Raw genomic sequence first — 12212 nt, forward strand, 5'->3', positions numbered from 1 at the left:
GGGCGCTTGGAGAGCAGCCCCCTCGCAGGACCACGCAGAAGGCCGGGCTGCAGGGCAGGAGGCCCCCACAGAGGACACCCACTGTGGGACCGGTAGTTGCTGCCACAGTTTCACGGGCAACAGGCAACGAGTGCAAGTTTTCGGGGAGAGCCGGCAGGGTCCCCGCTTCAGGCAAAACTAGTCCTCTGTTTTGAGAAGCCAAGTCACAGTGAGAAAAAGTAAATAAAGATGCCAGGAAAACCAGTTGGGAAGCTTCTAGAAACAGCAGCGAGATAATAATGGCACCTCCGTGTGCCAGGCACCGTACCTACAATCCCGACCACACGTCTGCAGCGGGTACCGTTACTCTGTCCACTCTGCAGATGAGGCCACCGAGGTACGGAAAAGAGAAGGCCTCGTCCCAGTTCAACCAGCTGCAGACCCGGGCTGTGAACGGGCGGTCCCTCAGAGCCCTTGCTCCGGCCCCCCCGGGCGACACGGCCCCCACGCGGAAACGTGGAACAGCCGAGCCACTGGGCCTCCTCCCTCCACCTGCAGCGTTCTTCCAGAAGCGCTGATGGCTTCGCCTTGTTACCTGCCCTCACCGCCCGGGCCCCACCGCAGCCCACCCTGCCCACGGCGGGCATCGGCAGATGGCAGACCGAGATTCGGGCCGCGGGGAAACCTGCAGCCTCGGCCCGCGGGCTCTTCCCCGGCCACCACGCTGTGTCTCGGCCAGCTTGGCCCCTGGGAGCACGGAACTAGAACAAGACATTCCCTCGGAAGCCTTCGAAACACGCCTGGGTGGGTGAACAGGTGGAGGGGCGCGGTGAGTGGTGCCGGGGCTGGGGGGGCGGGGAAGCTCCAGGCCCTCTCCGGGGGCCTCACCCTGCACATCTCTTCATCTGGCTGTTCACTCATCCCGCTTATCACATCCTTTAATAACCCGGAAACGGTAAGGGTTTCCCAGAGTTCTGTGCGCCACGCTAACGATGTAGAAGCCTCCGAGGAGGAGGCCGCTGGAGCCTCCGGTCTGCAGCGTGGTTGTCACAAGGACAGAGGACAGCCTGGGGCTCGCGGCTGGCGTCTGGAGAGGGGGGGCGGGGCGGCCCTGTGGGGCTGAGCCCTGAGCCTGGGGGGCCCCCTGCTGTCTCCTCCCAGCAGGTGTCAGAGCTGAACCCCCGCTGGTGCCCGAGAACTGCCTGGTCCTGTGCGGGGACCCCCACGCAGGACTTGGGTCCGGGAACCCTCCAAGAGCTCTCCTTTCTGCAGATGCAGAGACGGCATTCAGACAACCCTGACAGGAAGCGCTGTAAAAACAGCCCGAGGTAGCACTCACCTTGCCCTGCTTAACACAAAGGAGTCTTTGACCATGACCACGGGGCCCAGCTCAGGACATTCGGAGTCGTGGTACTGGCTACAGTCCTCACACCCTGCAACAGACACTGAGTGTCAGGGGGACAGGGAGCCGACAGGGGACACCTGGGGGACATCGCAGGCCCCCTGCCCGAGGGGGGCAACTTACAGCGCTTCGCCCCCCCCCCCCATGTGAACACGGTGCAAACTCAGGATGTGGCCCCCAAGGAAAAGGCCTTGCTCTGTGGCACATTTCAAAGTGTGCGGTCACCTCTCTGGTGACAAAGAACAAGATCTACCAAGGAGGGAGAATAAGTGAAAATTCACCAACGTAACCTGCTTACTAGAAACCTCACGTGTCACGAATCCGTGGCTTCCTTTTCTGAATCAAGTGCCGCCCCCCGCAAAGTGCCCTTGGCCCAAAGTTCTGAGAAAGATGATCCTTTTAAAACCACACACCCCTGCGGGGGCGTTTCCCACGCAATCAACTGTGTTCCATAAAGCGAGCAAAGTCATGTCCACTCAAACAGCGGCAGCTTTTCTGTACTGTGGAAACGAAACGTGGACGTGGCTTTGTCCAGACGGCCCACTGCAACCACGGACAGGCCACGGACTACTTACAGATGAACATGATCTCCTCACTCCCGTCTTCGGCCATTTCTGACACCTGTCGGGGAAACAAAGGCCAGGTTGTTAACGATGAGCTTTTTTGCCAAAGCAAGTTTTGAAGACCAACCCTGTCAAAGGTTCCTCGAACTTGTGCGCGGACCTTACGTTGGGCTTTAAAGGCACCAAGCAGCGAGATCCCCTCTACTGTAATGAGGCTGGGGGCTTTGAGAGGTTTCCTCCCCTAAAATAATGTTTTTTAATACAAGCGATTGATTGTAATGGCCTCTAGATTAGGAAGTCTTTCTGAACTCGGACTTTCCATCTTTTTTATATTAGCCACTGGTTTCCATTTGTAAAGTACAAGGATCACCATTTTTAAGAGCTGGTTTCACACTGTCACCTCCATTTCTCTTTCCTCCTTCACTGGACTGTGAATTCCTCAAGGGCAGTCAAGTCTAGTACAACCTCTGTCTTCCTTCAGCCGCTAACGGGTGCCTGACAGCCAGGCACACCCATGAGCAACACACAGCACAGAGGACGAGAATGTTCCAGACTTCCAGCAGACCAGTCACTTCTTCTGTCTTCTGTTAGGCGTGTGAGGTCAGGCAGCGGAGGCGAGGCCCCCCACTTATTTGAGGGATGATCTGGACACGTTAATTCTAGGGCCCAGATCCTCTGACCTATAAAATGGAAATAAAAGTGTTCCCCACATTGAAAGACCTGCACTCTGGAAACCACAAACCGTGGATGAGAGAAACTGGAGAGGTCACAAATGGGAAGACCTTCCTCACGAGCCACAAGAACAAACACTGTCGAAACGTCTACACAGCCCGAAGCAGTCGGGCATTCCTATGCAATCCTGTCAAAATACCACCAGCATTTTTCACCGAGCTAGAGCAAACAATCGTAAACTGTGTAGGGAACCACAAACCCCCACCCCCCCCCCCAACAGCCAGAGCAACCTTGAAAAAGGAAAAGTAAGCTGCAGGTACCATAATCCCAGATTTCAAGACATACTACGGAGCTGTGGTGATCAGAACCGTATGGCGATGGCACAAAAGGAGACATGCACAGATCAACGGACCGGAAGAGAAGGCCCACAAATAAACCCACAATTATAGGGTCAACTAATCTTCAACAAAGCAGGAGAGAATATCCAATGGGAAAAAGACAGTCTCTTCAAGAAAGGGCACTGGGCAACCTGGACAGCAACATGCAAAAGAATGAAACTGGACGACCTTCCCACACCACACACAAAAATGAACTCAAAATGGATGAGAGACCTGAAGCCATAAACGTCTAGAAAAGAGCACAGGCCGTAATGTCGCTGACACTGGCCACAGCAACACTTTTCTAGATGTGTCTCCTGAGGCAAGGGAAACAAAAGCAAAAAGAAACCCCTGGGACTACATCAAAATAAAAAGCTTCTACGACGGCAAAGGAAACAGGCAACAAAACTAAAAGGCGACCTACAGAACGGGAGAAGATATCCAGTAACAGGTTAGTGTCCAAAATATATAAAGAACTGACATAACTCAACACTCAAAAAACCAAATAATCCAGTTAAAAAATGCACAGATTATATAAACAGATACGTCTCCAAAGATATGTCTCCAGATGGCCAACAGACCCATAAAAAGATGCTCGAAATCACTCATCAGGGACATGCAAATCAAAACCACAGTGGGCTGTCGCCTCACACCTGTCAGAAGGGCTAAAGTAAAAAACGCAGGAAACAACAAGTGTTGGTGAGGATGTGGAGAAAAAGGAACCCTCGTGCACTGCTGGCGGGAATGCAAACTGGTCTCCAGAACAGTCTGGAAGTGCCTCAAAAAATTAAAAATAGAATTACCATATGATCCAGTAATTCCACTACTGGGTATTTATCCAAAGAATATGAAAATACTAACTTGAAGGAATACGCATCCCTATGTTAACTGCGGGATTATTTATAATAATCAAGGCACAGAAGAAACCCAAATGTCCATCGGCTGATGTGGTGTTTGTGTATACGTGCATATATATTTATATGCATATACGTACATACATAGATATATACATATGCAATGGAATATTAGCCATAAAAAGAATGAAATGTTGCTATGTGCAATGACATGGGTGGACCTAGAGAGTATATATAACGCTAAGTGAAACAAGTCAGAGAAAAACAAATGCCGTTTGATTTTACTCGTACATGGAATTTAAGAAACAAAACGAACAAAGAAAAAAAGACAAACCAAAGCACAGATTCCTAATGACAGAGGACAAACTGATGGTCAGCGCGGGGGGGGGGGGGGGCGGGTGGTGGTGGTGACAAACGGGATGGGGATTGAGGGTACGCTTAGATGCCTAGCACTGAGTAACGGATAGAACTGTGGAATCACTATACTCTACAGCTGAAACTAATACAACACTGTATGTTAACTATACTGGAATGAAAATAAAATTTTTTTTTTCAATGTTTCAATCAGAGTTCAAGGAAAACATCTCTGTTTTAAAAACTGTTTATGGGGGAGGGGAAGGGGGGAAAAAGGGAGGGAGGCAAACCATAAGAGACTTAAAAACTGAGAATAAACTGAGGGTTGATGGGGGGTGGGAGGGAGGGGAGGGTGGGTGATGGGCAGGGAGGAGGGCACCTGTTGGGATGAGCACTGGGTGTTGTACGGAAACCAATTTGACAATAAATTCCGTACTTATTTTTTTTAAATAAATTTCGTATTAAAAAATGTTTATTTATTTATTTAGAGGGGGGTAGGCAGGGAAAGAGGGAGAGAGAGGATCCCAAGCAGGCTCTGCGCCATCAGCAGAGAGCCTGACGTGGGGCTTGGACCCACGAACCGTGTGATCATGACCTGAGCCGACATTAGGAGTCGGATGCTCAAATGACTGAGCCAGCCAGACGCCCCTAAAATAAATGTGTTCTAAAAGAAATGCACACCTCGTGCAGTTTTGGGGGGAGCAAAAAGTACGATACCCCCAGCACGCACCACACACACAAATTCCTCTCCTCTCCCGCTTCCTCCAACCCCCATTAAGCCAACCCAGCACACCCTTCCTGCGCCCCCACCTCTTGTGCGGGCCCCTCTGTGCTGCTAGGTTCCCTCTTGGGAAAGCGTGCCTCCCGGATGCCCATTTCACGTGGCCTCTGCCCCATTTCTATCCCCAGCAGCTTGAAGAATGAAAATGCAACACCCACATGGGAACTCACATTCACCAAACACACGTTTACTTGAGCTGAGACGAGAATTTCAAACTTCACTGTAGAAGAGTGAGTCAGCGACGAGGAAACAAGGCAGGGACACGGGATTTCCAACTTGCCTTTAAAGGGCCAAGGATTGGGGCGCCTGGGTGGCGCAGTCGGTTGAGCGTCCGACTTCAGCCAGGTCACGATCTCGCGGTCTGGGAGTTCGAGCCCCGCGTCAGGCTCTGGGCTGATGGCTCAGAGCCTGGAGCCTGTTTCCGATTCTGTGTCTCCCTCTCTCTCTGCTCCTCCCCCGTTCATGCTCTGTCTCTCTCTGTCCCAAAAATAAATAAACGTTGAAAAAAAAAAATTTAAAAAAAAAAAAAAAAAATAAAGGGCCAAGGATCAATACCCAGGGCGTTTATTTTTTCCAAATCTGTATTTTCTCCTCCCGGGAGCACCCATTTAAGGGAAAAAAAGGTGTCTCCCATGGCCCTGGCAAGTGTAACTCAGGGCTTCCTGGCTGACGGGTACCGTGGGTGTGGTCGGGGGCCGATCTGGAACGGGGGCGGCAGCTGGTCACCGAGCAGAAGGGGAAGAGGGACGAAGAGGCAGAGGAAACGCGTGGAAATCTGCCTTAACGAGTTCCTGGAGCGCCCCTAGGAGCCTCACAGCCCGTCTGCCTGCAGGCTCTGTCACAACCCGAGAAGGTCCCGCAAAGGCAAGGGCAGGCTCTGAAGAAGCTGCTCGAAGCTGCAGGATCGCGGCAGGCAGAACACGGGGTCCCCACAGAACGTGTCAGAATCGGGGCGCCCAGGCCAGGGTGCCTCCCTCGGGCTAGGTCCACCGAGCCCCGGGGGGCTGCCTGTCCCCTGGCAGCACCCCTCTCTGTTCTGCTCCCCTCAAGGGAGGCGAAGCAGACTGTCTCCTGTCCAGAGTGTCCCCAAAGAAGCGGCCCCTCCAAGCACACCTGCTGGGAGAGAAACCCAGCCGACTCGGTTTTAGCAACAGCCGCAGGGAGAAAATGAGAGCGGGCAGGAAACAACGGGAGGTTTTAGCTTTTTATTACACTGGGTCTTCGTACACCCAAATGTTCGAGGCCCTGGAAAGAACATCCTTGATGAGTAGCATCTGATTCCTGAAACACAGCCTCTAAAATGGTTCCTTAAAGCCAAGAGAATAGGTCACGGCCACCCTGGACAGCAAGTCAGGCCTGAAGCAAGGGGGCCCCTTGCAGCCTGCGCTCTCTTCCCAAAACCCCCTCAGTGCTCGGAACGTTCCTTTGTACCTTGTCCCAGCCAAGCCCAATCTCCGGACGTCCACGGCATGTGAGAAACCCCAGACCGAGGATTTGTAGATAGCGTTTCAGGGAAAATGACCAAAGACGCTAAGTGTGAGATCTGGCCACTGTAACCACCAATCCTGGGAAAACGGACCTCACGTCACTGATTCTCCAAGTGTGGTCCCCTGGACCGGCAAACCGCAGCACTGGCAGCAGCTGGGAATTTCTGAGAAACGCAAATCCTCGGGGCCCATCCCCAGACCTGCTGAAGCAGACCGTCGGGGACGGGTCCTCGCACGCCGTGCACACGAACCTCCAGGTTATTCTGACGCACCTCAAGTCTGAGCGCCTCAAATCTCTCTAGCACATACACGACCCCTACTGCATGAACCGACGGACCACGGCTGCGGTCACCGGGAGACCACAGTAATAGCAGCAGGAAACCAAATTTATCACGAACGTCAGTTGGGCTCAGACCAGGATTACCTGCATGTAAGGGGCGGGGCCGGGGGGGGGTAGGTGATCTCGGACCAATGTTCTCTGTGGTAACTGGAGTTCACAGGCGGGCCCCAGTGATGCCGGCTGTTAAAAGCAGCCTTGAATGCAGAGAAAGAGGATCTCTTTTGCATTGTTGGTGGGAACGCAAGCTGGTGCAGCCACTCTGGGAAACAGTACGGAGGTGCTTCAAAAAACCAAAAATAGAACCACCTTACGACCCAGCAATGGCACTACTAGGCATTTATCCCCAGGATACAGGTGTGCTGTTTCGAAGGGACACATGCACCCCCATGTTTATAGCAGTGCTATTGACAATAGCCAAAGTATGGAAAGAGCCCAAATGTCCATCAATGGATGAATGGATAAAGGAGATGCGGTATATATATACAATGGTGTATTACTCAGCAATCAAAAAGAAGGAAATCTTGCCATTTGCAACGATGTGGATGGAACTGGAGGGTATTATGCTAAATGAAATTAGTCAAAAAAAGACAAATATCATAGGACTTCACTCATATGAGGACTTTAAGAGACAAAACAGACGAACATAAGGAAAGGGAAGCAAAAACAATATAAAAACAGGGAGGGGGACAAAACAGAAGAGACTCTTAAATATGGAGAACAAACAGAAGGTTACTGGAGGGGGTGTGAGAGGGGGGATGGGCTAGATGGGGGAGGGGCATTAAGGAATCTACTCCACGGGGCGCCTGGGTGGCTCAGTCGGTTGAGTGTCCGACTGCGGTTCAGGTCATGATCTCGCGGTCCGTGGGTTCGAGTCCCGTGTCGGGCTCTGTGCTGACAGCTCGGAGCCTGAAGCCTGTTTCGGATTCTGTGTCTCCCTCTCTCTCTGACCCTCCCCTGTCCATGCTGTCTCTGTCTGTCTCAAAAATAAGTAAACGTTAAAAAAAAAAAATTTAAAAAAAAAAAAAAAAAGGAATCTACTCCTGAAATCATTGTTGCACTATATGCTGGCTAACGTGGATGTAAACTTAAAAAAATAAAAAATTTAAAAAACAATCTAAAAAGAAAAAAGAAAGCAGCCTTGAGGAAGAAGACTCAAGTTAGGACCCGGCATACCCCCGTCTCAAGCTGAATCCTAAGCTACAGTAAAGAGAATGCTGGTACTGGGGAAGGGACAGACCCACAAGCCAACGGAAATCGAGAAACACACCCGCACAAATGTGTCCAACTGGTTTTTGACGAACCCGTAAAAGCAATTCACGAAGGAAGGACAGCCTTCCCAGCAAGTGCGCGTGGCGGTGGGGGAGGCAATGAACTTCACTGTCACACCTTACACAAGAATTAAGTCATAATGGGTCCCAGACTGAACACATAGAGTTGTAAATGTTTTAGAAAAACACGGGAGGAAATCGTTGAGATCTAGGGTAGGCAGTTTTTAGACTTGTCACCAAAAGAGTAGTCTATAAAAAGAGAACTAATTGGACTGTATCAAATTTGAAGTTCTGCTCTAGAAAAGACAGTGCGAAGAGGGTAACAAGACCAGCTAAAGACTGAGCGGCAGCGTCACAAACCCCACGTCCCTACCCGGGACGCGCAAAGTACTCTCAAAACCCAACGGTAAGATGCGAGCCATCCAATCAGTAAATGGGCAACAGACAGGAAAAGACACTTGACCGAAGAACACGTATAAACCACAAACGAGCACAGGAAGAGATGCCCAACCCCGTGCCAGGGACACGCGGGTCAACACGTCACCAAGAGGGGCGGAAATGCTGCAGGACGAGGGAAGCCTGGGCGCCCTGTGCGGCTGGCGGGGGCGGGGAAAGCCTTCCGCCCGTGACCCAGCCCGTGGGCTCCTGTCCCAGAGAAATGAAGAGTCCCCGCCCCCCCGCCCCGCCACAAACCCTGCACACGACCGTCCACAGCACAGACTGGAAGTGAGCCCCGTGGCCCTCAGCAGGGGACCGATCTGTGGTCCACCCACACCCTACACCCATCTGCCCCGAAAAGGACTCAAGTACGGACACGCACAACAGGTGCTGGAGGGCTCTCCAGAACGGCGCTGGGGGGGGGGACACGCCAATCCCAAAAGGTCACGTGCTGCGTGACCTCGTTTATTTAACCTCCCTGAGATGACGAAATACACAGATGGGGACCAGAGTGGTGGCCGGTGGGTGGAGGGACAGCGGTGGGGGAGGGGGCTGGAAGGGGACGGCAGGGGGACCCTGGGGGAATGGAGGGCCGGTACCCACGCAGTGAGACCGGCACCACCCTGGACGTGACCCCGCACTGAGTTCCACAAGGGGTCACCGCTGGGGATCTGGGTAAAGGGCAGACTTTCTCACGACTGCATGGGAACCTACAATTATCACAAAAGTTCAGTTAGAAAACGACAGGAAGGGAGGGGCGCCTGGGTGGCTCAGCCGGTTGAGCAGCTAGCTCTTGATTTTAGCTCAGGTCATGGTCCCAAGGTCGTGGGATCGAGCCCCGGGCCGGGCTCCGCGCTGAGCCCGGAGTCTGCTTAAGAGTCTCTCTCTTCCCCTCCGCCCCTCCCCTCACTTGACTGGCTGCCTGGGACGCGGCCAAACACAGTCCTCTCTCGCCCTCCCTGAGCTGCTCTGCCCGGGGATTTTCCTACAGACCATCCACGTCTTGGCTCTCCAGGGTCCCAGCCCCCCACCCCTTCTCACCTCTCCTCTGGCAAGACCCCTCCCCAGGCAGCCGCACCCACTTCCGGGGCCCACGTGAATACCACGTGCGTGTGGGTAACTCCTGGGAGACCCGCGCGGATTTCCAGCTGCCCCCCCCCAACATCTTCACGTGGAGGCCACGAGCAGCCGAATGTGCTGGAAATGAGCCTGGCACCATTCCTGGCTTCCGTGCCCAACGTGGCCCTCCTGTACCGCCCGAATCTCAGAACATGGTTGTCGGACACCTGGTCTCACCATCCCCCACCCCCGCGGTCCCCCTGCCCCAGGGCCAATGGTTCAGGGACCCCACCTGCAGCCTCCACCCCCTCCCTTGGCCACGTCCTACCTTCTCCCTCGTGGAGGGCACAAGGGCCTCCGGAAGGCCCTTCCTGCTCCTTCCTGGCCAGCAAAACCATTGTCCACACTGCAGAGGGGGACTCTAGAACTTGAACCCGGTCATGTAACTTGCCAGCCTGAAAGCCGATGGCTTCCCACCGCCCCCGGGACAAAACCCAAGCCCAGCAGCCTCCTCTGCCCACCTCGCCCTCGTTGACCCTCTCGGGCCACAGTGGCCTCCATTTAGTTCCCAGAAACACCAAGCTGCTTGCTGCCTCCAGGCCTCCCGCATGCTGTTCCCTGTGCCTGGGGACAGCTTAGCTTAACGGGCACGTCTTTGGGGAGGGTTTTCCTGGTCCACCTGTCCAGATTGGGCCTTGTGACACTTTCTAAAAAAAAAGCACCCTGCAATTTTCCTTCACCACACTTTTGACCACTGAGATCACCTGGGTTATTTATCTGCTGGCAAGAGCCACCAGCCTCACTCAGCCCCACACAGGCCCGGCACGGGGTGGGATGACAACCGCTACCAGAATCGGCCGCTTCTCCGGGGCGTCCCCGTGCCCCCCGCCCCCAGCTGTGGACCCAGGTCCCCTCCTGGGGCGTGGCCTGCCTCTTCGTTTGCGTCCTCTGAGCCACCCGCCCAGCACAGGCCCTGCCCTTCCAAGATGGAGCCCAGGCTCCCCTTCCAGACACCTTCCTCCCCGTCAACCACTCTCCCGAAATCCCGAAATGAAGTTGGCCCTGCCTTCGAAACCATCACGTGAAGCTGTCACAAATCAGGGACGATGTCTGGGTATCTTTTTTAAACTCGATTTACCCGCTCCCTTTTCTTATGTACCATGTACACCATTCGCCTCGAGACCAGCAGAGCCTCGAGAGCTTCTGGCCGGGTTCCTCGGTGCCTCTCGGTAGTTAAGAGTTGTTTGGAAAGGGTCAAATGCTTCGTTTGTAAGACTTGTGCCAGGAAGCTCGGAAGTCTGGGGAGAGCAGCGATGAGAGGTGGAAGAGATTCCCCACCTTCCAATCAAAAGTGACTCTAAGTGCTCACCTCACTTGCTCAGTATTGACAGAGCACCTGCTCCGACGCCCCCCTCGGCCAGGACTCCGGGCCCACCCGCTCCGTCTTGCCCCCGCGCAGCCCAGGCCCAGAGAGGTCCTCCTCTGGGGGAGGCCCCCAGGGCTGGCCTGTCTCTGCTCTCACAGGGCTCCCGCCCTCCCTCCCTCGGACTCTGAGCCGATTGAAGGGTTTCCAGCTTCTAAGGGGCGCCTGGGGGGGGGGGCTCAGTCGGCTGAGCGTCCGACTTTGGCTCAGGTCACGATCTCAGTTTGTGGGTTCGAGCCCCGTGTCTGGCTCTGTGCTGACAGCTGGGAGCCCGGAGCCTGCTTCTAATTCTGTGTCTCCCTCTCTCTCTGACCCTCCCCTGCTCATGCTCTGTCTGTCTAGCACTCAAAAATAAATGAACATTTGGGGAGCCTGGGTGGCTCAGTCGGTTAAGCGTCCAACTTCAGCTCAGGTCACGATCTCGCGGTCCGTGAGTTCGAGCCCCGCGTCGGGCTCTGGGGCTGACGGCTCAGAGCCTGGAGCCTGCTTCTAATTCTGTGTCTCCCTCTCTCTCTGACCCTCCCCTGCTCATGCTCTGTCTGTCTAGCACTCAAAAATAAATGAACATTTGGGGAGCCTGGGTGGCTCAGTCGGTTAAGCGTCCAACTTCAGCTCAGGTCACGATCTCGCGGTCCGTGAGTTTGAGCCCCGCGTCAGGCTCTGGGGCTGACGGCTCAGAGCCTGGAGCCTGCTTCTAATTCTGTGTCTCCCTCTCTCTCTGCTCCTCCCCTGATCTCTCTCTCCCTATCTCTCTCTCAAAAATAAATAAACATTTAAAAAAAATTTTTTTTTTTTTTTAATGATGGGTTTCCAGCTTCTTGAAAGACAGTTTAAACAGATAATCTGTGATGGTGTAGAAATCTTGCAAACCGATAATGCTGTCACAGGACACGGCAGCTTCTCAGGCAAGTGGCTAGTGCCTGTGAGGACATTTCATCAGCTCAAACAAGGCGATGTCCCTCTCTCGCCCAGGTACTCCAGGGCACCCGCGATGTAAAGGCCTGCTCTATCTGGGGCTAGTGGAACAGGTACGAGCCCTCTCCCCCTCCTCAAAATATACAGGACAGGGGCACCCCGGAGCCTGCCGGAAGGAAGCCTGGAAGGGCCGGTGTGCAGGATGCAGACCTGGCCAAACATACACACCCTCACCCTTCACTTCCGGAGACAGTGCTCGGCCCCCGGGGAAACCCTACACGCTGGCTTCTCACTACCAAC

General features: G+C 53.9%; 1 protein-coding gene across 4 annotated transcripts in view; it reads right to left on the minus strand.

The window, feature by feature from the left end:
- The window catches only part of PRDM15 (PR/SET domain 15), a 69239-nt gene that overhangs the window by 45659 nt on the left and 11368 nt on the right, over positions 1–12212 (minus strand). For 2 of the 4 annotated variants that reach the window (XM_047098981.1, XM_047098977.1), the window contains exons 1-3: positions 2345–2484; positions 1957–2002; positions 1319–1412 (exon numbers count right to left, since the gene is read on the minus strand). In XM_047098981.1, coding sequence (XP_046954937.1) covers positions 1319–1412; positions 1957–2002; positions 2345–2350 — 146 coding nt within the window. In that variant the 5' untranslated portion in view covers positions 2351–2484. The other 2 variants (XM_047098980.1, XM_047098978.1) reach the window with 2 other exon arrangements.

The sequence above is a fragment of the Lynx rufus genome, unplaced genomic scaffold (genome assembly GCF_022079265.1).
Source record: "Lynx rufus isolate CCGP_SWC_20201006 ecotype Redwood Valley unplaced genomic scaffold, mLynRuf1.p SCAF_5, whole genome shotgun sequence".
In the NCBI taxonomy this organism is placed as follows: Eukaryota; Metazoa; Chordata; class Mammalia; order Carnivora; family Felidae; genus Lynx; species Lynx rufus.